Below are 26987 nucleotides of genomic sequence, written 5' to 3' on the forward strand. Positions count from 1 at the left end.
AGTAAGAAAAAAGTAGGTGATTTACTGGGAAGGTTGTGTTCAAATGCCAGTATCAGACATGGTGCCTGTTACACTTCAGAATATATTAAAACCAGCAGCAGCTACAGCTCAATTTATGCAAACAGGAGAGTACAGCTGATTTTTGCAAGCCTCATTTAACCAGCTCCAGTACTGACAAATACACCTCACAGAGTGACACATCTATTGCATGTTTGTGTTCTGGAACTGTTGCCATTGCCTAGCATTAGGCACAGAGCTCAGATGTAGCTGGTTTTGTAGTCGTCTTGTTCTGCAGTTACATCCTTCCTGGAAAAGATGTGATGCAGCAGAAGGTTCATCATAAACTGAGCTGCCTCTCCAAGGAAACTTTCTTTTTCCCCTGACTGTGTAGAGAGCAGAAGGGTACTGACTTCCAGTTAAGTTTCCCACTTTGCACATTCTGCCTTCTTGTCAGGGTTTAACACTGGCCCGGCAATTAAACCGAGTAACAGACGCTCTCTATTAATCTCTCTCTCCTCCCTGATAAGAAAGGAGAGAGAATAAGGGAGAGAGACTTTTTTAGTTGGAAACTAAACTACACAACTTTAATGAAACAGTAATGATAAATAGGAAAAATTACTAAATATATACAAATATACAAGAAAATGGATACCACGTTCCTCCCTCCTTTCCCCCAATAACTCTCACGTCACCACCGAGGCTGCAGGGCAGCTCTGGGAAAGTCCAGGCTGGACTCCTGGAGTCAGCAGCAGTTGGGAACTGGAGGCAGGAACACACAGAAAAGGGCTGGCACGGATCAGGACCACAGGCAGACGAATGGACGGGATCCTTCCAGGATGCCGGGTGAAGGAATGGAAGCAGGAAAGGCAGGAAGGGCAGGCAGCCGGAAGCTGGAAATCTGGCTTGGCCCTCGTGATCCCTCAAATTTATACTGAGGATGACGTATATGGGATGGAATACTCTGTTTGGTCAATTCTGGCATCTATCTTGTCCGTTCCTCCCCAAAGGAGGGATGCAGGTGGGACCTCTTTATGTTTTCCTCAGAGCTGAGCAGTGTCCTTGGCTCTGCACACCAGTCTCCAGCAGTAACTATAAACATCGAGTGTTATCAGTCCTAGAAACACACACTGTCTGAGAAACTTGCTGTTAATTTCAGCAAGTGCAACTACTTACAGGAGACTTAGCTGAAAGACAGAAAATCACCTTTATCCTGGCCCAAACCAGGACACTTCTCCAGTGTAATGTTCCAATGTTCTGCTTCATCATAGAGAGAGAGATCAAAATTAATGACAAATAAATCACCCTTAGTTTTCATGATCAATATCTATTAAGTATCTTTCCTCCCCCCCTTCCTTACAGTATGATTTTGCAGGTAAAAAAAATATTAATTCTACCTCTGTGGTCTTAGAGTTGCAGATTATATATTAGCTATTTTGACTTGATAATAGTTTTCTGGCCACATATAAACAAAAGTAGCAAAATCTAAAATCAAGATTTTATTTAGCAGAAATTTCCATCACTGCAATTTTAAACTTCTATGATATAGTGTTCGTATATATTTTCTTCCTGTTTCTGTTAAAGACTACTGATGGTATCCTTACAGATTTTCTCTGTCTACTAATTACAGAGCAAAGACACTGAATTTGAAAAATGTGAAAGAAGTGGAATGCAAATACAAACCAGAAGATATTTGTGTAAGTTAAATGTTGATGGTTGGTTTTTTGCTTGTTTTTTGCTGTTGTTGTATTTTTTAAATTGTGCTAAATCAGATTTGCTTCTTTTCTCTAGCCAATTACCAGATTCTAATCAGTGAGTCAAGGGAACATTTTTCTGAAATAACCACCTGAAATTTAAAGCCAGGGTGACCTACTAAACACAAAACTATTCTGGGCATCAGAAATGGGAATATTTTCCTGATGGTCTGCAAAGTTAGGCAAGTCCTCTTAGATCTGTCTATCTCAGTTTATCTGTTGCTTTTAATTAGGAATTGATCTTTGTAAAAGTTTCCTAGTCCCTCAGTCTAAGAAAATCTCTTACCATCAAAGGCAAGGCCTGCCTGAAGAGACAGTAGTGGTCTGTATATTCTTATCAGATTTCCCAATTTTCTATATGTCCTTTAATACTCTCAGTATCCACAATCTCATTTCTGACCCCATTTCTTCCACTAATACCTTATGATTGGGGAAGGAGGGATAGGCTGTTTCACCCGTCTCACCATCCTGTCCTCAAACAAGGGTACCCTCACAGGAAAAAGATGGAATAATCTCTCTGAAAGACTGTACTTTTAAATTTTGGCTTCTTACAGACTTAAACCTACCGGTCAGAGGTTTTAAATTCTTTTGGTTACTTTCATTGCAATTATCATCAAAGGTGCCTTGTGGTCAGGCCTATGGTAAGATGAGAAGGGTAATGATCCCGAGAGGTGAACTCCCTCCTCTGAGATGGGGAGGTCAACAGCCAAGACAGAAGTAGAACCATGTGTCCTTTCAACACAGAGTCCTGTTATTAGGACACTGCCTTCTCCATCATGGCAGTTTCTATGTCTTCTTTCCTTTCCTAATGCTTGTAAAGGGTTTTATGTATCAACAAGCAACATGCTCAGCAGTTATTGCCTCACCATTAAGGAGCTCTCTTCTGAAGAATTTATGTTTTCTGGCAAATGTTTTACATCAGATCTATCTTGGGCTCAAAATCTGCATTTGGCTCAGGGTCTTTTACTGTTTTGGCATGCTAAACAATACTGCAGTACCTGAGAATGGGAAGGACTATGAAATGTGAATTAAAACCACTGTTGTTAAGACTGGCCCAGCTGTCAGTTACTATATCACTTTTCGTTCTTAAGAAAAATGTTGGAGTAACTTTGTCAAGGGTGAGTAACTGAAATTTGATTTGTCTGCTTTTCTTCATATCAGTTCATAAATTATTTTGTACAAATCCCTTTGTTTCTTTTTGTCAAGCTAACTGCTCCCCTGCTTTTTTTTTTTTTTTCTCAGTCATTAAGATTAATGCCAGTAACCAAGTAATAACAAGCTAGTGTCTGCAGACAGTGGGGAAAATAGCATTTTGTTAAGAAAGCAAATTGCTCAAGAGCTTATTACACAAAACAAGGAAGAAAAATATTTTTAAGATTTAGAAAAATGCCTTTAATTGAATTTAGAGTCACTGGGTTGCAGCAGGCATTTAGAGTAATTTTTCATGTATGAATGTTAGACTGATCCAAGTTCCTCTGGTAAATGACAGCTTAAACATAAACAACAGGACTCTTAAACATGAAAGTATGCAAGCTTAATGATCTACCCTGCCATTAAGGTCTGTGGATTTGTAGGGTTTGTAGGAGAAAAGACTCTAATATGGAAAAAAAGTCAAGAGGGTACTTGGAATTTATGTGAAACACATTTTATCACTGCCATTCACTGAACTGAGCTCTTTCCCAAGCAAAGGCAATGCTGTGCAGAGTGCATGGGGCAATTGCCAGTATCTTGATAAGGGGTACCTGAGATAATTTTCTTTCTTATCAAGGTTATGGCAAAGAGGAAGTCCATTTTCTGGCAACAGTTCCTATTAATAAATGAGCTAGAACCAAACCAGAACCAGGAATAAGTGAACCAAATTAAGTAGAGTTGTCCTTGCCCATCCTGGACAAAAAATTTACCTAAGTCTGCCATCTCCTTGATTTGGCCTTATGGTTTGAGTTTTTCAGGTTTTTCACTTTGAATTTGTGGAAGCTTGCTAACTTCTTGTATATCACAGGCTTTGATCTTTGCATGTCACTTTTCCTGTTTTTAGTTTTCATCTTCCACTTTGCAGTTTTGGTATGGCACCAAAGTACCCACTTGTCTCCTCATGAAGCTGTGTATAGCCTGCTTTTAAGGGGATTTGTGGGATGTCAGAGTATTTCTCCCTTTAAGAATATATTGCCCTTTGTTTTGCCCTTATATTATAGTTTTCTTTCATATGAATTTAGTTACTTGAATTGCCAGTTAGGCCTTGCCCCTTGACTGACCAAGGTATGTTGGTGATGTGATATTTACCACAATCCCATTCATAGGTAAATTGCGCAAAGTCCCTGTACACAGTCTGGGGTTCATTGCCTCAGCTGAGGATGTTTGGAATGTTTCCTTAGGCTGCATGATGGTCACTGTGGTGGTGTCCAAGAGATGGTCTGGTTCCCAGAAGTGGGAATTGCAGTCTGCAATAAGGAGGTAGTTTGAGCAGTTTGTGGTGGAGCTTTCCATCCCTGCTTTGCTTCAAGGTCTGTTGGGAGAACTGTGTATCTTCAATGCAAGCCCACACTTTTTTTTGAACTACTTAAAAAATTGTCTGTGTCAGCACCACTTACTTGCATTTGACTGTGACCTTGTTACATGTCTCTGACTTCTGTTAGGAATAATAGAAGCTTTTCAAACCTACATTGTCTTGCAAATTTTTTGTTTTTACTTCGTCTTACCCGCTGTCACAAGTAGTTAATTTTGGAGAGTTGATACATGAATCAGATATTTTATTTTAGTAGTAAATGGATATTTTCAGTATTCAGCTCCATTCTTTTCTGCACTTAGTGATAGGGTACTTCACTGCATACAGCACTTTTGTGGACTGAAACCCTCTCAGAGAACTTCTTGGAATCAGATCTCTTGGTCTGCCCTCACAGTCTGAGCTGCAGTATTGTCAGCTGCAGTCTTCGCTCACTAAAATCCATAGATTGGTGTCTCCTACCCTGTTGTCAGTCTTCCAAAGTAAGCAAAGTTTTTGTGAGGCTGTTGAAGGTGACATTGAACAATACCAAGTTTTACATGTGAAAATACCCAATGGGAATAATTGCTGTGCAATGGTCAGGGGGTGTGTGCAAGGATCTTCTTTTACTCTCAGCTGGAAGGAGAATAATCTGAATCTTCTCATGTAGCCATCTTCCATAAAATACATGCCTGAAAGGCAAATAAACTCTATTAATTTTTGCAAATTAAACCTATATTTTGGCAACAGGTGCTTATGAACAGTGCTATTGAGATTATTTCAGATTCTCTAGTTACATTCATGCTCATCAAGTAGAAAAATTACAAAATGTTACTGAAAATATTGGTAACTTTTACCAACGTTTTTACAATTTACTAACTTTTACAGGCTACACATTATCCTACTTACTCCTCTTTACAGCACTAGATGAGCTTAATACGGTTATTTATTGGATTATACATAAAGAAATTTATAAATAGATGTAATATCTTTTACTGGAACAAATAGTACAACTAGCAAATTGCAAGACCCTGCTGGCCAACACACTTTTCCTCAGATCTGAAATGGAATCAGCAGAAACCAAAGTAGCCAAGAAGAGTAGCTCCAGGTTCAATTCAGTCTGTCTCAGACAGAATTTTCCTAAGGAGATGACAAAGACCATTTTTTACTTGCTTAAAGTGGAGAGCTTGGTAGAATTACCTTCATTCTACCTTCCTGTGTATCCAGTATTTCAACTGATCTTGTGATTGCTGCTATCTAATATATTTATATGTAAATACTAATCTTCTTATTGGCTTTTGAAAGTGCTTTATAAATCCATTTGATTTATAGGGCTTGTTTTGTGGAAAATGTTCCCCAGTGATACCCAGGTGTTTCTAACCTTTATCTGGTGTCCTTCACAAATCATTCTGCTGCATAACTTCTGTGTTTTGAGCTTCACAGTTTCTTTGAATGTACCTGCTGAACTGATTGATAGTTATTTAAGGAAGTGAAGAGACACATTCTGGGGCAGCTGACGGTTCTTTTGTAGGTTTTTATTGTGTTGGTTGTAGGTATGTGCTGGCAAAGATTTAAATGTGTCGCTCAAGCTTTGTCTGGATCTGCTTACCTAAGCATTTCCATGGAGAAATATCTCTGTTGTACTAAAGTCAACTTCAGTTGACTGAGATGAATATTTTCAGTGTTTCCCAAATCACCTGTAATGTGTGCCCCAAACCCTTGTGTAATTTTTCCAATATATGTGTATATTCAATAAATTATATTCCCTGTCTGCAAACCTATCTTGCCTGTGGGGATCATACCAACTATCATTCACCAGATAGTAGTTTCTAGTATTATGCATCATAATGAATATTGTTTATCTTTCATATTAACTTGAATAAAGAAAAAATTTCCTTATAGTTTCTTGTGTTTCCTTTTTTTTACCTCAGTTTTGTGTGAAGATTGATGAAGAAAGTTACCTGTTAAATAACTCTTACAGTCAAAAGCTCCTTCTGAACTGATTTACAGGCAGGATTTTTGAAGAAATTAGTTTGTTTTATATTCTGCAAACCCAGGATAATATTTTAAGCATTATGTTTGTTTTATTCCACAGGAATCATTAAAACAGGTAAAGATAGTTTCAGTCAACAACCCATTGGTCTTTCTGAATGCCAGGAAATTTCATGCTGACTTGCTAAAGATAATCCAGAAGGACAGCACGAGCAGCCAGGCATGTGAAGATGGAAACAAGGTAGGATGAGCCATGTGGTTCAGTCATCATGGTGACAGTGCTGAAGAAAACAGTTGCTTTCCTTGAATTTTGAGGAGTCTGAATCAGATACTGAAAAAGATATAAAACCTAATATTGCAAATCATTATTTTAGAATAGAAGAAAGTTAATTCTTATCATAATCAGATTCAATATGGATTTATCGGTTAAGGTGGTGTAAGGCTGACAGTTGGACTTGCTGATCTTGAAGGTCCTTTCCAATCATGATGATTCTATGATTCTATTACTTGAAAATGATGTCTCTACTATTTCTGTATATGATCCCATCAGAGACAATAAAGCAGTGATCCAAAACTCTTCAAAATTTTTAGCAGAACCTGCATAACCTTATCTGATATAAAGTTGTGATTTTTAAAAGACAATGAGTAACTACAAATTTACTTCAAATAAAATCTGATTCTTTTGCTGGAGATTAAGCCATGAAAGACACAATTTCTGTTTCTAACCATAAATAATCATAGAATCATAGAATCAGATGGGTTGGAAGGGACCTCTGAGATCACTGCTACCTCTGCGGTTACCAGCCCATGGCACTGAGTGCCACATCCAGTCTCTTTTTAAATATCTCCAGAGACAGAGAGTCCACTACTTCTCTAATTCTAGAATTAGGAAGAAGGCACATATTGGCTAAAGTTTTTATCAAAGATAGTGTTTGGGTTTTGTTTTCTGCACTGCTTGTATTGGAAAAATAAACAGTATACAAATTATGTATACCCTTGTTTTGAAGAAACCTCTGAAAGCCTAGGGTTTTCTTTAGTTTATCTTCATGTAACTATTGCAGCTTCCTACAACACTCCCTAAAATGGAAAAAAAAAAGAAATTTTGTTATTTTTCCGTCATTACAATGAAGACATTCCAATAGCATGCAATGCTTCCTGTAGGTCATTTCATCCAGTTTGTCAAATTGGGCTGAGAAATCACAGCTGTTTCTTCAATAATTTGTTAAGACAGTGTTCAGCAATGTGTGGCTCTCACATCTGCTGAAATTGCCACCAAGAGCTCTGCTCATACCTACATTGATGGGTGGCCTCTCCTCATTGTTCAGAAATGCAGTTCAAAAATTGTGCTGCTTTTTTTTCTTAGCAATGCTAAGAAACTGATTTGGGTTAATATGATAACAAACACCCAGTCAGAGAGAAATTACTTGGTATTTGCATGGAATTAAATTGTGAATTAATTTAATAAGTTTATATATAAATTAGGAAATTTTAACCTTTGTCTCTTCTCCAGGGTAGCTGACAATATAGCTAACTGCAATCCCTTGCTGGTTTTTGTTTTTTGGGGTTTTTTTTTTGTGTGTGTGCATGTGTGTGGAATGAAGATTTATTCTGCAGCCCATAAAGGGAATGTAAAACAGTGCACTTTGAATTTTGTTTCTGTGCTGTATTTCTGGTTTTAATGCATATTTTGACTGATAACATTCATATTGAAATAATTATTAAAAAATTCTCCAGATAAAAGTAATTCTTTAATAAATTTATGTGTCAAAAGAGCTCTCACTAAAATATTAGCATGGCAGATGAGATTGCAAGTAGAAAATAAATCAAAAGTTAATTTTATAAAATCCCTGGTTAGATTTTATCTTTTAAAGAACACATTTTCCATCTTTTGATCACTTTTTAAACAACCTCTGCTTTCCCCAAAGCATCATCTTCATAACTTGCTTTATAGTGAATCCCAACATGACAGAGGTTGAGTCATCTAAAAAGAAATGTGAAATACCAGTTTGGTGTAACTTTAGAAGAATACTGAGAAGCATATTCAGCATATATTATCTATCCAATAGGCTGTTGCCTAGAATATGATTTTGGAGAAAATTTAACTTTGATACTGAATTCTTATGTATTACATTGGTTTTCTCTGGTTACCATGTACTGGGCTAGTTTTCCTTGCTATGTTAATAGTGTGTTGCTTTTATTTCAGTGTGAACAAAACACATTGCTCTGTTCATTGTCCAATGGAAGTTGTCATGGTGAGCTTATTATCTATAAATTACATTAAAACCAAGATGAATATAAGTGTGCAAATTGGTCCACACTATTCTGTTCATTTCTAGGTGAACTCAAGTTGTCTGGAAACTCATATTTTCAGTTAGACCAAACATTCAGTGCCTGATGAATGATAAACCGTGTTAAACTCTGTTAACCTTGGCATAATGGGTCCTATTTTAATTCTGGTTTTGACTAACTTTTTAAGATTTCAAAACTGGGGAACCCATGAAAATACCTTTTCTGCAGGAGTCCCTGCTTATTCCACAGGAACCAATGTGTGTGTGCTGAGATAGGTGCACAGGCAGGGAGACAACTTTCTGCTTAACTGCCTGGATTGATCTTCAGGCAACGGCCCAAGAGCCATTTTAGTAAGCTTTGATCTTGATTTTTTGCATTCATGGTGAGACTTGAATATTAGCATGCAAGAGTAAAAATAGGATAATAAAAAAAACATGCTAAATCTCTGTGATCTTTAAAGCCACTTAGGAGAACATCTCAGAAAATGTCAACTGAATTATCAGTGGCATAGTAGCCATGAATATTATGCAGTACATCAATACTATACAGAATAAAGGAAACAAACCAATGACAGGGTTTGCTGGATAATTCCACTCTTCCCACATTTTATAACACTTAAATCAAACGAGAGCACATACGTTCCCAAGAAAGAGCTGCAGCAACTTTTTTCAGAGGATACTTTATACAGATTACTTCACTGTGGATGTAATTATAACACTGTGTTTATTAAAAACACTTATAAGAATTAAGGCCTCAGTAGAATTTGGACTTTGGATGCCAGCTGGGTGGGAAGGTGGCATGAGTAAGTAGTAGGAAGAAAGACAAAGTTCTTTAGTTCCAGAGGCAGAAGAGATGCATAGAAAAGAATACAGTAAACAGCCTAGCAGATTCCATAAATCCTTTGTGGATTTCAATCACAGTAATGTCAGGAATAAGGTTTCCTTTTAAATTCTGTATTTTTGTTTGACATATATCTAATAATGTATGTTGGACAGTACAAAGACAGTGAATCTCTGGAGGTGCAAGTCCAAAAGGCTCTGACTCTTACACTGCTGTCAGAAAGGAATTAGCACCATTATAAATCTATACCTTGGGGAAAGTCTAAGTCTTCTCAACAGTTTTAAATCTTTTCCTCTGCTCTGTCAGAACCATTCAGATTAAACCATCTATTCAGAATTCCTTTTGTTCATCTTTTTTTTTTTTTTTTTTTTTTTTTTTTTTTTTTTTGTGGTAACTAATATTTATTCACAGAGGAATGTAATTAAGATGTGCATTATTTTCTAGTTTTCCCCTTATGAAAGCCAGGAAATACTAATAGAGGATGTGCTTAGCTTAAGCAGATATACCCTGCTGTTGAAGAATGAATATAAGACTTTTGCAAATCTTACCAACATAATTTTTTCTCTGGTATTAGTGCATCATAGTATATAAAAATGAAGCAAACAAAATACAGCATAGTAAAACCTTAGAACGATGAAGCACTCCTTTTTACTTATTTTTCTTCTTTCTGGGCAGATATGAGTTAAGCCACAGACAAGCATTTAGGTACTGCAGAAATGCAGTAATGATTGTCATATCAGAACTTAAAAGAGAGATATATTCTCTGTCTATCCTGTGTAAATTCTTCCAAAGAAGCCAAGATATTATCCTGACTTGTTTAGAAATTTAGCTCTGAAGAAACACTTAAATTCTTGAGAGACTATTGCTGTCTAAAACATCTCTCTAAGAATATGTCCTGGCTGTTTTCACTTCGTCCCTTTGCTCTGCAAGTGCATCAGTTCTAAAACAGGGCATTTGCTTGGCTGATATCCCAGTCCATAATAGTAAATTTTTTATTATGATAGTTTGGGTTTATTTGGCTGAACTATCATTATTGTTATATGCATTTCTTGATTATTGTCTCTTTTAATTAAGGTTTTGCATTTATCCAATGTGTAGGTGAGTCGCTGCAGTCCTGTCAGAGTGAGCGATGTGTTTTGATATTAGACTGCAGTGGACTGAATTTCTTTGACTACACAGGAGTCTCAGTGCTGCTTCAGGTACTCATGACATCAGACATATTCTGTACATAGAAACATAATTACACATGCAAATTATTTGGCAAGTCAGCTTGCCTGTATCAGTGGTTAAATGTCACTCATGGAAAAGAGAAACAGATTTAGTATTAAGTTGCACTGTGTTTATATAAAAAATTATACAAAATTATTTGAAAGATTTTGGTTGATCTTCATTGCATATGTCAGTATCTGAATGTTATGGAGTTGAGTTTCTGAATTTTTTGTTTTTTATTTTTAAACCTGGTTTAGGTCCTACTTGACCCTGTCACGTCAGTTATGTCACTTGCAGTGAAGCCATATGTACATTAACCCCTTTACAATTTCAACTTTTAATCCTGTGATTTTATCTGTATCTTCTGCTTCTGCTAAGCTGGAGGTCTTAATGATCTCCATGCTTTCTCCTGTGGGTTACATACCTAGCAGGCTGGATTCCTCAGGCATTGCAGGAGATAGAAAAATCTCCCACAAGGCTCAAGCCAGTAACCACATAATGAGCATTTCTATGTAGTGGATGAAAAATTATGTTCAAAAGCTGAACCTTATGATTCCATTGGGTCTGGCATTTAATAGTTGTGTAATGGGTACAGATTTAAGTGGGTATGCAAAGTTTGGTACATATAATTTTTCCAAGAAAGATAGAAGACTAGATTTGAACTTGAGTCTCAGCCCAGGCCTTTTCTTATCCTGACCATTTTCAAGGTACTGCAGTGATTAGCAGTGAAGTAGGTGCTGTCTTAAAAATGCTAAATTATCATGACATATATAGGTGAGGACATAGTAAAAAAGAAACTGGAAAAATAAGGTTAGTGGGAGTTACTCTTTCTTATATCCCCTCCAAAAATATGGGCATTCAATAAAACATGAGTTTAAAACAAATGAAATGTGATACTGATGACTTTTAGGTCCACCCAAAAGACCTTAGACACCTCAAAACTACAATTTATATCAAAAAAGTGTTTGAAAAAATTGTGAGAGGTCATTTCAGTGTGGGCCATGAAGTGCCCAGGTCAGGAGTGCTGCCTCTGAGTAAAGGCCTGGTCCAAAACCAAATTACCCAGAGGAGGAGCATCCTCAGCATGTCCCTGTTGTTACACTCCTTCCCTAATTATCACCATTATTATTATTATTAATTATGATTATAATAAGGGGGATTTTTAGACTGGGGCAGGTTTTATATTTATTTTAAGAACTGGGATATTTTCATGTGTCTCTCACTGAATCTTTTAGCTCAGAATTGTTCTACTTTACATGGACTCTATATTTGAAATGTGGACTGCTTTGGGTGTTCCACATCTGCCTCAAAAATGGCCCTACTTTAGTTCTAGAGTTATTTTCACTTTACTTTCTAGCCTATTATATATTTATATAATATTTATATAATATATAAATTATATTTATTCTCTGTGAATATATTTTGGATGTCATTTTCAAAGAACAAATAAACAGCAAAAAAAAAGTGAAGAACATTTCCTAGATCTGATCCATGCCCTTGTGTGTTGGTAGATAAGGATGTAGAGAGGAGTTGGGGAAGCACCGAAAAAGGAGAGCTGAGAAAAAACCCACCTATAAATCATATTGAAAATACATAACTATTTGATGAATCAAATTCAGATTTAATTCTCAGACACCTGGGGGGGTGGGAGTGTGGAATGGGTATGGGTTTGTGATGTTTGCATTATAGAAGAGCTCACTCTGGTGGCTGCTGGCAGTATAGCTTCCACAGCAGCATTATTTACTCTATGTTCTTTCTGCATATATTTGTCTTTATTGGAATTTTAAACAGTTTTGGTGGGGTTTTTTTGTTTTGTTTTGTGCTTCTGTAATTTCTTGTTTTCACACCTATAGGTTTTCATGGACTGTAAAACCAGACACATCGATGTGTTACTAGCACACTGCAAAGGCAAGTATCAGCTTACAGGAAATTTTTAACATGATGGTTTATATATCCTCAGTATCTTATCAGTGCTCATATTTTTGTTTTATTGCAGCTTCCTTGATAAAAGCAATGCAGTATGGTGGAAATCTTGACTCTGAAAATCCTGTCTTCTTTGAATCTATTTCTTCAGCAATCGATGCCATTCAGATTCACAGGGTGAGATTCACAGCAGGGGTGGGTGAAGTCTGGAGGGCTTCTTGGATGCCCATAGCAATTTTTTGTAGTCTAAGGAAATCTTATTTACCCATTGAAACTTCTGTGTAAAAATCTTTCATCTGTCAATTTGCTACAACTTGTCCTCAGCCTATGCAGTTACTGAGGTTTTTCCTGCTAGCACTCGTTTCCCAACCCTGTCTCTCCTTTAGCAACAACTCCTCAGTCTTCTATACTAGATCCAGAAGCCCTGTGAGCTGGTGCATTCATCTGGCTGCATTCTCCCCTGGAAAGCATCAAGTCAGCTGGAAACACCTAGCACAGCTTCTCAATGGGACAAATTAATTTCCACACAGTTCCTCATTTCTGAAACAGGACTCCTTTGTTCCTCAGCCTGACTTGCTTAAAGCTACTTCACACTGTTCTAGTCTTCTTCTGGCTCCTTAATTTTTTTTTTCTAGCCAAAAAGCTTGTCTCTACCCTGCAGTGCAGTGTGCTGTTGGCTCACCAGCTGAAAAAGGGGAAAGGAATTGCATAAGATGGGAGAGAGCTAAAGAGAGAAGGAAGAAAAAAGGTTGGCTCAGAAACTGAGGCTTGAGGCTTGAACGTGTATTTAGTCCTCTTTCAGTAATAATTCTTTCAGTCCTTTTTAAAGGCTTTACACCTGGCCTTTCTTCATAAGCAGTGTGAGCCTGTCCCACTGCAGTCCCAGAGTAACTGAGTGTGCATTGCAAGTACTGAGCTTTCCCATGGTTTTATTTATAATTTCAAACACGGCTGAAGCTTGGCTCAGAGCATTCTCCAAGAGACATTAAACTCATCATGGTCTGTGGTTTGGCATTTTTTCCCCTCTGCTTTATATTTTACTAATTAAATTAGAGTTGCCTATGGATAATTTCCATCAATTTATCCAGGTAAGTCAAGTTGGCACTGTTGGTCTAGTGGATTGACCAGAAAAATATGTTCATGTTCTCTTCAGAGCTTTACAGTATGTTTAGTTTTGTTGCAAAAAATAATTTACTGAAATAGTAACTGCAGGGCAAAAATAATGAGGATGACTGTTGTATATTTTGTCTGGGTTTGATTAGATAAATGAGGATGATTGTTGTGTTATAAAATGTCGGTATTCTTTATAGATTTTAATTAACCTTCTTAACATTCTTGTAAGATAGTTATGTAGTAGCATTCCCATTTTCTGGAAATGGATTCTGGAAAGAAAAAGGGGGAGTTAAAACACATAAACCCAATTTTCTAGGAACCAGTCCTGCTAGGTGAATCTAAACTTTGCTTTGTGCAGTAGCGAATTAGTCCATAAGGCTTGCAATAAGCCCCAGATTTTAAATCTTAATATGAATAGTGTATATATGCTGCTGATGCCTCTGCAGAATATTCAAGTATGTGATCTGGGTTGTTTTTTTTTTAATGTGTTGCTTGTGTTTAACACCTGGACAGAAGTAAAAAGGCAGTGTGACAGCAATAGCAGCACTGTACTGTAACTAATACAGTCTGTCTGTGTATTCTTCCTGTGTCTTTTTTAGGTGCTGGGATCAGCAAGAATTTTGACTGTTTCCATGAAGGAGAAGAGGCAGGATGGGGATGGGATGGGGCAGGGTGGGATAGATTGGGATGGGAAGGGACAGGACAAGATAGGATAGGGTGGGATGAGATGTGATATAAAAGAGAAGTATAGAGAAGGGGAGTGGGAATGGGGAAAGAGGAGAGGAAGAGGAGAGGAAGAGGAGAAATTGGAGAGTTTTGGAAATTGATTAATTCTGATTTACATTTCAGCTTCTGCCCACAGCAGCAAATAGTCTTTTATTCACAGCAAGGTAGAGGCAAGAGGGCTTCATGGCTCCTTTTCATCTCTGATGCTGTTTGGATAGGCAAAAGTGGTCTTATCTACATCCTCCAAGGATAATATATTGTAGTTCTTATTTTTGTGTTGATAAGAAACTCATCTGTTGCTTTCTGTAGTTCATCCTCTTAATGAATAACTCTGATTTATTAGTCTTTACAGTGGTGGCATTTTCAAGCTAGCATGGCTTAATCTGTTAATGTTACACTATATTTCAGGAAAACTTTCTAATATATTTTTTTTCTGTTTCTCCCAATTTAGAATTACAGCAAGTTCAATGAACAGAGTGAAGTGTGATGTTGACCCATTGAGAGTGGCTAATTTGATCTGCTGGTATTCAGAATTAAGTACACTGTGGTTTCTCCTTAGCTTTTTTCTCCAGGGGATCTCACAGATGATCTTTTATATGCCATATATATTTACTACATTCAGTAATGACAGATCTGCCATTCAGAAAAAAAACCCCATTTCAGCTGCCATCACTCAGCGAATGTTCATACAACTGTTCTGTAGAGGTTTTATATCATATTTTTATATACATTTAGTTACAAATTATTAGACAGCAGACACGAGGTACTGTGTTTACCAGTAAGGTATATTCTTTTAGAAGCCTTCTATTGTAACATTAGTTGTAACATGCATCTGTAGTTTTGTGCATGGAATAAGGAGACATTATGCATTCTTAAAGCCTTTGTGTGTTGTAATTGACACAGTATATGCAGAAAGCCATATACCAGTACATACTCTGTTGCTAACAGCTTTACTTATCCCTTCTTCTGTTCAAGACAGCCATTTGCAATAACAATATCACATCACAGCTGACATATTCTATGAGTTCTTGTGCCTGGTTTTGTGTGCTTTTTAATGCTTGCCAAGGTCAGTGGGAGTGCTGTATATTCAGAGAAGGCAGATATATGTTGGCTGGGTGCTCTGGATTGTCTCTCCCTCAAGTCGTTCTTATGACTTATTGTTATTATTTGCTACATTTTCAAAGCCACAGGTATTCTTTAGCCTAGACTGAAGAGGAAAAACTGGTGATATTTTTCCAAAACTTGTTTCCTTTATAACGTAGTCTGCATTTCCTATTTGAGCTGTGATTTAGTGTTGCAGTCTTCATCTGTGGCAGCTGAGAGATGACAATGGAGTGACACGTAAAGTGTGTGACATATTTCAACCCCAATTCTGGTGTGCACTACCATGTATGAGCACAGAAATGAGGTGGAAGAATGAATGGGTTGAGTACTTGCTTTCTAACTATGGATTGCCATCTCTCTTTTTATATTATGCTATCATATCAGTACCATGTTATGTAGTAACATGTATGCTCTTTGTTTCCATACATAAACACTAGCAATAAAATGTGAGTTGAGCAAAAAACAATCAAAAATTGAGGAAAGATGCAGCAGGATTTTTCCTAACTCCTGGAGTTATTCCCCACTTTGTGCCACGGATGACCAGAATTATTCTGTATGTGTTCTGCTGAGACTGCTGCCATAAATGCTACGTAAACTGTTGATTAGTAACTGTGAGAAGCTTTTATCATGGGGGAAATAAGTTCTGTAAACTATCCCAAGTGCATTCATTTCAGATGCTGTAGTTTATTGCAGATGAATCATTACATCCTTGGATTCAGTAACAGCCTATAATATTTGATTAATCATTTCCTCAAACAGTTTCAGTAATTTATTAACACTTTAGAAACTATTTCCATTATACTTCAATTGCAGAAGTGTCAACTGTATGTCACAGTTGAATGGAGAGCTCTACTTAACTGCAAACTGAATAAATGAATAAATAGTATCTTTTCTACTAAGTTCAGTGTTTATTCTTTGACAGCTAAACATGTTTTGGTTGGTTGGTGGGTTGTTATTTTTTATTGTTCTGAAAATTTTCAGATAAGTTGATTAATAAAATTTTTAAAAACAAGGTCCTTAGCAAAGAGAGCAACATAATTACAGCTTTTGGTTTTGTTCTGAATGATCTTGTAAATGTAATCTTGTAACAATGAAGATGCTTTTAAAATTCCTTGTAATGTTAGTGTTGAATTTTTCTGCATCTCTGCATCAAATTAACAATTTTGTAGTGCTAATCAAAATGGCTTCCATTTTCCACTGCTATCATTAGGAATAATGTTTCCACAGCTAAATGGATGTTTTCAGCTGGACATTTACCCCCCATTATCTTGTAGACTTTCAGTGTCATTTAAAAAAGTGTTTCATTAGAGTAAGATTTCCAATTCAAAATTTTGTAATGCTGTGATTACTGCTTGATTGTCTGTGAGGGCAGAATCAAGGACAAAACCCATTTCTTCCCTTAAAGCATTTAATGCTAACTCTAAATTTCCTAACCTTCCAACAGAGGGCCTTGGGATACTTATTCCTGTAGTGTATTTTACCTTATATAAATAACCTAAATATCTTTGTATTTCTGAGAATATACATTGTTAATTAGATTCCCTTTCCAGCAAGTGGCACCACTTTGGGAAGCTGTTTCTCAGCAGAACAGAACATTCAAGGGACATATGATGATAACTGCCCTTTCAATTGCTTCTAAAACACACATACAGAACTTAAGCTCTCTCAGACCAGAAGTGCTTTACAGAACCATGGTTAGCTGGTGAGGGAAGATAATTTATTTTTTACTCTTTGACTAGGAAGGCAAATGACTTCACTACTGGTGCAGTTTTTGTTTCTCCACCACCACTATTCTGAGCTATTGAAGTTTGCTAAAACTGGTGATTGAGTATTGCCTGTCTTCAAGTGATGAGGATGGGATGCTAACAGGTCTCATACAGCAGTGACCGACCACCGGGATACCATTGGTCACTCTGCCAGTGGAATGAGTGTTGCTCAGGGTCCTACCCGAGTTGCTCTCTGCAAAGCTCTGGTGGTGGTGTCCTTGCTTTGCTTGCAAAGTGACTCAAAAACTACTCAATTCTTTGGTGAAGATGTAAGGAAACATCCTAAATCTTCTAGATTAACTTCTGAAGTTCACTGCCAGTTTCAGCATTCTCCTCAATGCTTTATTTTTAGAGGCTGTCCACTGGCTCTCAGGAAGAATTACTTTATGATTAGGTAAGAGCTTAACCCAAAGCATCCCAATTATCTTCACTAGAGTAAAAATAGAATAGAACAGAAAAGAATAGAATAATAGAACCATTCATAGAACCATTCATAGATCGAGTCACAGATTCATAGAATAGTTTGATTTGGAAGGGACCTTAAAGATCATCTGGTTCCAAACCCCCTGCCATGGGCAGGGACACCTCCCACCAGACCAGGTTGCTCAAAGCCTCATCCAGCCTGGCCTTCAACACTTCCAGGGAGGGGGCAGCCACAACTTCTCTGGGCAACCTGGAAGCCCCATCCCTGGAAGTTTTTAAGGCCAGGCTGGACAGGGCTCTGAGCAACCTGATCTAGTGGGAGGTGTCCCTGAAGATTGGAAGTAGATGATCTTAAAGGTCCCTTCCAACCCTGAAAATTCTACAGTTCTAATCATCTAGTCAAACTACCTTTATTGTAGAATAATAGAATATTATAGAATAAAATAGAATAGTACAGAATAAACCATATTTATTCTTCTGATTCAGAAGATTGAAGTGAGCCAAATTCACTCCATGGCAGAAACTGCACGAAGTCTTTCAGGTCTTTCTCCTTATGATGGTGCAGGCTGTGATGCTGCCATCCACATGGCAGCCAGTAAAAGTTTTAGTTATTGTGCCCTCCTGAGGCAGACATTCATCTTAGTACTTTCCAGCCTTATTTACCTGCACCATCTTAGAGAATTTTCAGACTAATGCAAAATTTTATTAAATGTGCTTGCATACATAAACTTGTGTAGTGTTAGTAATAAAGGTAGAGTCCAGTATGTCCTTTTTTTAAAAAAATGAAAACGATGAGTTCACTAATCTGAGTAGTAAGCAATTCTGAAAAATGTAACCATTCACTTCAATTTCTATATGTACACATAGAAGCTCAGATTTTACATTTCCAAATGTATGTATCACCTAGCTTATGGAAATAAATGCTTCAATTTTGCTCACTTTGATGTATTCTGAACTTCATAGGAAAACCTCAGTGCAACATTGTTTTCAAGACATGGCCCAGTATTTTTGAAGATGTTCTATTTCCTTCAGGTGTTTAAGTATTTTTAGCTGTTTTTAGGATTTTTTTCTAAATGTTAGGTAGTACATTATGTGAATGAAAAGCTTTATCCAAAATTAGAGATGTGATAGTTGAAGTATGTTAAAACGAAGATCTGATCATATGCTTCCTACTGAATTTGTGCTTCACATGTTCCAAAACAAAGCAAGTGATGAGGAAAAAATTAGAGTGCAAACTGATGTTAAGAAATGAATATAGTGACAATTACAAATTAGGCCTAAAATATGTAATAAGGAAAAATTCTTAACATTATATTTATGCAAATGACATGTTTCTAATTCTCATTGTCTGTCATTCCTTTTTAAAAGTTATTTAACCTGATTCTATGATTCAAGTGTCACAAGGTCTGACTTTAGCTGCTTTGACAAAATTTATTTGACAGCTCTGAGTGCCATAAATACATAATGTAACAAGGAAAGGTATCTTCACTGTTGAATGAAAACATCAATGCATCAATACTGTGTATGAATACTGTCTGACATTTACTAGCTACAGAAATAAAATACACTGTACGCCTTGAAAATATGGCTCTCCTATTTTTGGAAGATACTTTCTTTGTCTACAGAAAGTAGTGTCTCATAAACAAATGAAGTTCCAGAGTGGGTGCTAAATGGCACTTTCATCATTAAGATGGGTTTTTAGTAAAGATCACACAATCTGTATGTTTCCATATGTTTTACAATATATGTAATATTTTTTCTTGTTTCAATTCTCTGTATTAGCACATTGAACAATAAAATTATACCGAAATAAATTGAAATATGAAACAATTTACATATAGAAAGAGGAAAATGCCCTCATCATTTCAATACTTAGCAGCTTTTTTTAATGTTCTGTACTAACCAGTCTGTAATAGAATATGTTACCGTCTCCAACCTCAAAATGTAGTCATTGCATTCAGAAGTTTGATTTCCTCAGAGTACTAGGGGAGCATGGTATCTAGCACATTTTTATCTCTGTTACAGATACAGACTTCCTGGGACAATTTTCCCAATATTACTTCTATGCATGCACCATCATTTGAATACATCTATTTGAATTGTTATCTCCACCTACAAGTGGTGCACCTCTAAGTCTGTGGCTTTCCTCACGAGAGAGGAAATTATGGGTAAACCTTCCCACACAATCTGTGGAGGCATTGATAGAAAATGGATTGACATAGCTTTAAAAATTTGGCCTTGGTCCAGTTCTGGGCCCCTCAGTTCAGGAAGCAGATTGAGGTGCTGGAGCAGGTCCAGAGAAGAGCAAGGAGGCTGTGAAGGGATCCAGCACAAGTCCTGTGAGGAAGGGCTGAGGGAGCTGGGGGTGTTCAGTCTGGAGAAGAGGAGGCTCAGGGGAGACCTCATCGCTCTCTACAACTCCCTGAAAGGAGGGTGTAGCCAGGGGGGGGGGTCGATCTCTTCTCCCAGGCAACTCTCAGTAAGGCAAGAGGGCATGGACTTAAGCTGTGCCAGGGGAGGTTTAGGTTGGATATTAGGAAGAAATTCTTTACAGAGAGGGTTATCAGGCATTGGAATGGGCTGCCCAGGGAGGTGGTGGATTCTCCATCCCTGGAGGTTTTTTACAGGAGACTGAATGTGGCACTCAGTGCCATGGTCTGGGAACCACCGTGGCAGTGGATTAAGGGTTGGACTTGATGATCTCAGAGGTCCTTTCCAACCTGGCTGATTCTGTGATTCTCTGAAAGTAGCAGCTTAATTTTTTCAAACCTGGTAATTTAATGTCTTTCTTTTAGTGAGGGGCCCAGAACAGAACATAGTAATCAAACTGCAGCCTCACCAGTGCCATGTATAGGGGCACAACATCACACAGACCACACAACCAGACAGGTTGGTGTTGTCTGGGAACTTGGTGAGGGAGCATTCAATCCCCTCATACATATAATTGATAAAGATATTAAATGGGACTGGTCCCATCACTGAGCCCACTGAACGGTTAACAGCACTTGTGACTGGCCACCAACTGACTGGCCACAACTCTTGAGGCCTGGCTGTCCAGCCATCTTTTTGTCCAGTGAAGCATCCACACATCTAAGCCATGAATAGCCAGTTTCTCCATCAGAATGCTGTGGGAAAATGTCAAAGGCTTTACTGAAGTCCAGATAAATGACATCCACAGCCTTTCCCTCACCCACTAAACAGGTCACCTGGTCATAGAAGGAGATCATAGAATCATAGAAGGTCAGGTTGGAAGGGACCTCAAGGATCATCTGGACCAACCCTTATACTCTTGTTTCTATGATACATCTCAGCACCCCATCGAGCAGAGACTAAAACTTTCCAAAGTGGGAGCATCCCCCAATCCCCCTGGGAGACCATTCCAATGTCTGACTGTCCTCATAGTAAAAAGTTTTCCTCTTGTGTTCAAATGGAGATTAAGTTCATCAAGTGGGACCTGCCTTTCTAGAACCCATACTAACTGGGCCTGGTCACCTGGTTGTCCTGCATGTGCTGCATAATGGTATTACTGGATCATCTGTTCCAGAATCCTCCCTTAGGAGGATCACACTTAGGTCACATAACATGTGACAGATACCATCCTTTGGGTGGCTTCAGATTTCAACCACTTACAGCTTCTGGAGTCATTCACCAGTAAACTGATAGGAAAAAAAGTTATTTCAGAAACAAGGACTGGAAAGGACTTGTTACATCACTGAGTTGTTTTTTCTGAGTTCAGACACATCATGTGACCATACTGACATTCAGAACATCGAGTCTGCCTGAGGATCAAACTCATCTGTGCTATCAGTGCTATTAGAAATTTTTGCCTAACATTGCTTCTGTGGACCTGCTGTTTTTACATCTCTGTTAGAAAAGTCCTTTTAGTTTTCAAATAGAATTATGACATTACTTATCCAAGAGGGTTTAGTAACCACTGTATTGGAATTATTAGTTAATACTTGAGTACAGTTAGTTTATTCAAAAGTATGAGTGAATAATTCCAAAGACTCTCATAATTTTTCTTCAAGTTCCTTTTTCTCTTTACTTGCTTTGTGTCTGTTTTTGAACCTCTGGCACTTAATTCCATGCTGTTTTAGTTTGGTTCCTATAGCCAAATTCTTAATTCAGAGTACCTCTGTAAAGGAAGACATGTTTTGAAAGGATGAGAGCAATCCTAACTGATAAGAAAAAAAAGTGTACTTTTTTGGTCTTGGAGTGTTTCCAGATTTGAAACAGGTTTTAGAATATTACATTTGCATTCTGCAATTTGTGATCATTTTAATTTTATTTTCAGTTGTAAAATTGTGCATAAATCTGCCAATCATAGCTCAAGTTCAGTGCTGGTCTGGCTCCACTGTGGCTCTCGTTTCACATGTCTGCAGTATGCCCCTTCTCTTCAGTTCCAGACCCCATGAAACAGAGATGTGCTGCTCCTACCTCTCCTACAGGCAGACAGTCTGCTCTACAGAATGCATAACACAAGGTGCTGGTGGGTTTAGCAGAGATGGAAATGCATGTAAGGTAGTGCAGATGTGGAGCTGGAGACCAGGGCTAAGATGCTTGTGGGCTGTGAGGTTGTGGTGCATGGGACTGGGAGGTGAGAAGGGCACTGGGGTGGGCAGTGGGGAGTGGGAAGAGAGTTTATGGGGGAAAAAAATCTCAGGGGAATGAGACTATGTGATACTGTGCATGATGCAGCTGGGGTGTCAGTCTGTATGGGGGTCATGGGGGTGATGGCTGAAGGAGACATAGACCATAAAAACTTGAACCAGTTGCTATTGGCAGGCCAACATGCAAGATCTTTGCCTTCAGAAGTGCAGTTTGCCCCACAGAAGGAGTTTCCTCACACAGCTATTCATCTTGCTAACATGGTTTTAACAGCAGTTCAGTTACTTCATAGCAGTAAGAGGGTGAGGTTTTTTTCCCAGTGTAAGACCTTTTCAGACAAAACACAGCATTTATAGGTGTTTCATCCACGGAAGGAGGAAGTACTTGTATATACAAGCTCACATCTGTCTCCTTGCAGCCTTTCAGATTACACCTTTCCAGGGAGACAGGTGGTCCATAAGGAGGAACAGGTGCATCCTGAGCATTACCACCTCCGTGTTATGGACAGTCATTGCAAACATTGTACTCAAAGCACTTCAATCATTCCTCCATCAATGTCACCACTCAGATAATTGATCAAAAAGCAGCAGGCATAGTGGCAGCTTCTTTCATGGTGAGTATCCAAGAAAATTTAGGGTAGGACTAGAAGGCTGTTAGCCAAAAGAGAGAAAGGTAAAGGGGAAATAAGTTCAATTGAAAGATTAATAGGAAATAGTTTTAGAATAACCAGGGTTAGTTAGGCCAGTTAGGGCTAGTCTACACTTAACTATGAACAGTGTTGACAGAGTTTCATGGGGACGTGGCACGCTGTGCCTCAGTGGGTGCCACCACTCTGCCCACAGGAGGGTGCTGAGCCAGGCAGTTTTGAAAGAGTTGCCATATCTTGTGTCTGAAATCAGAGCTATCACTCTGTTTTGTTAACTCTCTGCTATTGAAACAGTGGTAACACTGGGAGTGTTACCATGAAGGGAACCATCTGTGTTATTTTCCCAAGGAGTAAGGAAAATGCTTCACTGCTTTGCCAGGAACAGCTTTGGTGCCACCACAGCCATGAGTCTGGGCACCAGATAAAAGCAATTAAAATGTTTCTAATACCATAGTGTACCACCCCCTCCCAGGTCATCAGTAGCTGCCAAAAAATCCTTTACTGGGCATCAGAGGTATATGTATTTTTCCAGAGAAATGTAATTTCCCCTAGCAAGTACCAGGGAAAAAAAAGAAAAAGGAAAAAAGAAAAAAAGTTTAAATTTGTGGTACGTAAGGTGTGTCTGCATCAGTGATTTCTTTTCCATGGAGAACAGCAGGTAAGTTTTGGTAAGAGTCCAGTTTAGATTTTTTTTCCCTCTAGTTTTCTGACATTTGTCAATTTAAGCTGGGTTCTTAATGTTATACTAACATAGACTTTTATGTGTCAATTTAAAGATAAATTCATTATGAAAACTCATTTAGGAAAGGGCTGACACCAGACAAAGCCTTGAGGCAGCTGTGGAGTGCTGGGATGCAGCATCTGCTCCATCAAACTGCACTCAGATGCTCCCACCCCTCGGCTGTTTGCTGCTGCTCTGCCACGTCTCAAGCAGCTACTTACTTCCCTGGGACATACATGTTTGGACACAGACCCACAAAGGCCAAATGTCTTTGTTAATTCTCCCAGGCATAACCAGCTACAGAAAGTTGTCAAGATATGCAGCCCTTTGACATCGTGAAAGAAAAAAGTCTGAGCAAACTACACGCCATGTTGACTTGTCATGTGAGATTTGCTTTAGTTGATTTATTTACTAAGTATTGAACTTGACATCCATGTGAAACATTGACTCTACCTTTGGAAGCCACCTGTTTTCTGAGCTATGAACCTCATTTGGTAATTTAGCTTTCCATTACTACTGGTGGTTCTTCTCATGACATAACAGAAGCTGACTGAGAAAGTAGCATATGATGTTATCACCTGTAATAGATCAGCCACATCTCAAAGATTGGAAGGCGAAATTACCGTTTGGCATGTCTGTAAATTCAAATACACTGCCTGCCCCAAGAGGAAAATTAATGGCATTTTATCTAGTTTATATATTTATATCAAAGTCTTTGTTATCACTACTGACATAAAACATGTAAACAGGTAAATGACATCCACAGCCTTTGCTTCACCCACTAAACAGGTCACCTGGTCATAGAAGGAGATCATAGAATGTCAGGTTGGAAGGGACCTCAGGGATCATCTGGCCCAACCTTTCTAATATTGTTTCTATGATATGTCTCAGCACCCCATCGAACTGAGACTTAAAACTTTCCAAAATGGGACAATCCACCACTCCTCCTGGGAGACCTTTCCAATGTATTCCATTTAGTATTTAGTATAGTAACTATCCATGGGTCTTTAATGCTGCAGAGCTCTCCAGGCTGCAATTTGTAAAACACAACCTCTTCTGCCTCTCTGCAGACTGTTTCCCTCTCAGGGACATTTGTTACTTCCAGAGGCACTGTTTGACCATCTCCCTGTCCCAAGGCAGGGCCCACTAAGCCATTTCCAACAGGTATTTTTTCACAAAATAAAAGACAGTGCTAAAATATTATGCTTATACATACACATTTACATCTCTCCATATATGTGTAGTGTATGTAAAAAATCCTTACATCTGGTGTGGCATTATTTAATATTAAAGGGCCTGCAATTTAGAAAAGCACAATTAGTGAGGAGGAATCTTATCTGCACACGTTCTGAATAGAAGACTCCCTGACAGTGAGCAGATTTCCATGCAAACACATGGCGAGATCAGACCCTTCACGGGTAGCTCAGTTCTATACCTGTGGCTGTGGTGCATTTTCAGCCAGCACACAAGTTCCTCTAGCTGGAGTGTGATGGGGTTTGGCCCAATTGAATTCACAGACATTTTTTTCAGGCAGCCCCTGCCACTCAAGTGTTTTCGATGAAGGATTCTTTTCGACAGCTACAGTTTCTAAAAGGGACAAATTATGCGTCCAGTCCTGCAAGCCTGCCTGCAATGAATGCCTTTAGAAATCAGTGGAGCTTTCACATGGCAGATGGCTCCCTAGGATTGAGCTCTACATAATTTTGTGATATTTTAGCTGGGGATATTTTAGTGACTTTTTCCCTATGCATGACAGCATGATTTGCTGGCTGCTAGAAAATGTCATCAGACCCTTTCTCATTCCACAGTGAAACCTATGGATTTTATTTTTTTTTTTAACAAGTAAAAATGTTTTCTTTTCTTGTTTTATAGGACACTCCTCTCCAATGAAAGTTAGTTCCAGATGAAACAAGTGAAAGTGGAAGGGTAGAAGGGCAAAATACTCATGTTATGTTTCAAAACAGACCTAAAGCCAAAAGAAGAGGGTAGAGGTTTTCCTAAAAGCCACTGAATAAATTTCCTGTGGTTCAAAATATATCTATCCCTAAAAACCTTTGTTTAGAACTCTCTCATGATTTCAGTTGTGGTATTGTCTGATTTCTCCATAAATGCAATGCATGCAAAAATGTGGTAATTTCACCAGGCTGAGCATTTTTGCCTTGTCTTACAAAGGTTAATTGCTTAAGTGTAAATTCAATGGTTACTGCAGATCAGTCCACAGCCAGCCTGCCTCCTGCTAAAACATAGCAAAAGAAAAAAGAAAACAAAACAATAGAGTGCAAACCTCTCTTCAGTTTGCCAGCATTTGATTCTGTTCGTTTTTTACCCCTGGCCAGGCCTATATCTACACACACAGATGGCATCAAATTATTTTGCACTAGTTTTGTTGATAGAATTTGCAGTGTAAACACTTCTGGAGGCTGGACACACAACCCATTAATGGTAACAAGATGTATTTTGACCAACCACAATAGTGCTTAAAATTGAGCAGCATGCCCAGTAGATATTTAAGTTCAAGGGACTATTTAGTGAGTGAAGCAAAGGATGTCTAGGTCCCTTGGTGGTCTGTAGGATGACACTGGAGACATATTCAGACAGTTTAAATTTCCCAACATGTCTTTGGTATTGAATATATGCATAGCTATCACTTACATGCTATGGCTGGTAAGATTAATTCTGCCATCAGTTTTGTTTTATAAGGCAGGTGAAATTCTAATCATCTATGTCTGTATTATCCACCAGCAAAGGTACCCTGAATATGTCTCATTCATCCTTAGACTTAGTGGTCTGTGACATCCTTTACAGCAGACAAAAATACACAGCCTTCTTTGTAAGTTTTTCATTCTAATAATTATTAATAATTATTGCCTTCCAATGTTTCCACCTGTTTTCCTTAGACGTTCTTTTTTCTTCATTCATTCTTTTCTTCACTATTATGGGTATTCAACAAACCAGAAATTAATGTGGTTTTCCCTATTTCTTTATACAACAACATAATAAGTGACATCAGCTGGTGCCTGGAGACAAGAACTGCTAGTTAACATTCCTTTCCACTCTTGGCTGAAGAGCTGTCTGGCTTTACAGGGTGTAAGACATTGCAAATTACAGGAAAATAGTGGCTATCCTTAACAATATGGTGATACAACTATTGTATTACAGCAGGATGTTTTGAGTCATTGTTCACGTTCATTCTCCATATAATGAACACTTTGGGATTGGAATCTGAAGAGAGGGGGTTTTGTCCAAAATAATTCTTAACCATTGGACCATTGGACCAACGATACTCAGAGCCAGACACTAGATCAGAAAGGTCTGGAAGTTTAGGGGTAATATTCAGGATCCCACCAGAGGTCTTCATATGAATTTCATGTGCTGCCCTACATGAGCTTGGATATAC

The 26987-nt window shown here is 38.2% G+C and overlaps 1 protein-coding gene across 1 annotated transcript in view; it reads left to right on the top strand.

Moving 5' to 3' along the window:
• The window catches only part of SLC26A7 (solute carrier family 26 member 7), a 67834-nt gene extending 52160 nt beyond the window's left edge, over positions 1 to 15674 (top strand). The window contains exons 12-18 of the mRNA XM_071737929.1: positions 1628 to 1694; positions 6326 to 6442; positions 8426 to 8474; positions 10450 to 10550; positions 12414 to 12468; positions 12557 to 12660; positions 14774 to 15674. Of these exons, the coding sequence (XP_071594030.1) occupies positions 1628 to 1694; positions 6326 to 6442; positions 8426 to 8474; positions 10450 to 10550; positions 12414 to 12468; positions 12557 to 12660; positions 14774 to 14809 (529 nt within the window). The 3' untranslated portion in view covers positions 14810 to 15674. The remainder of the gene's footprint in view (positions 1 to 1627; positions 1695 to 6325; positions 6443 to 8425; positions 8475 to 10449; positions 10551 to 12413; positions 12469 to 12556; positions 12661 to 14773) is intronic.
• Positions 15675 to 26987: the final 11313 nt, after the last annotated feature.

The sequence above is a fragment of the Heliangelus exortis genome, chromosome 2 (assembly GCF_036169615.1).
Source record: "Heliangelus exortis chromosome 2, bHelExo1.hap1, whole genome shotgun sequence".
In the NCBI taxonomy this organism is placed as follows: domain Eukaryota; kingdom Metazoa; phylum Chordata; class Aves; order Apodiformes; family Trochilidae; genus Heliangelus; species Heliangelus exortis.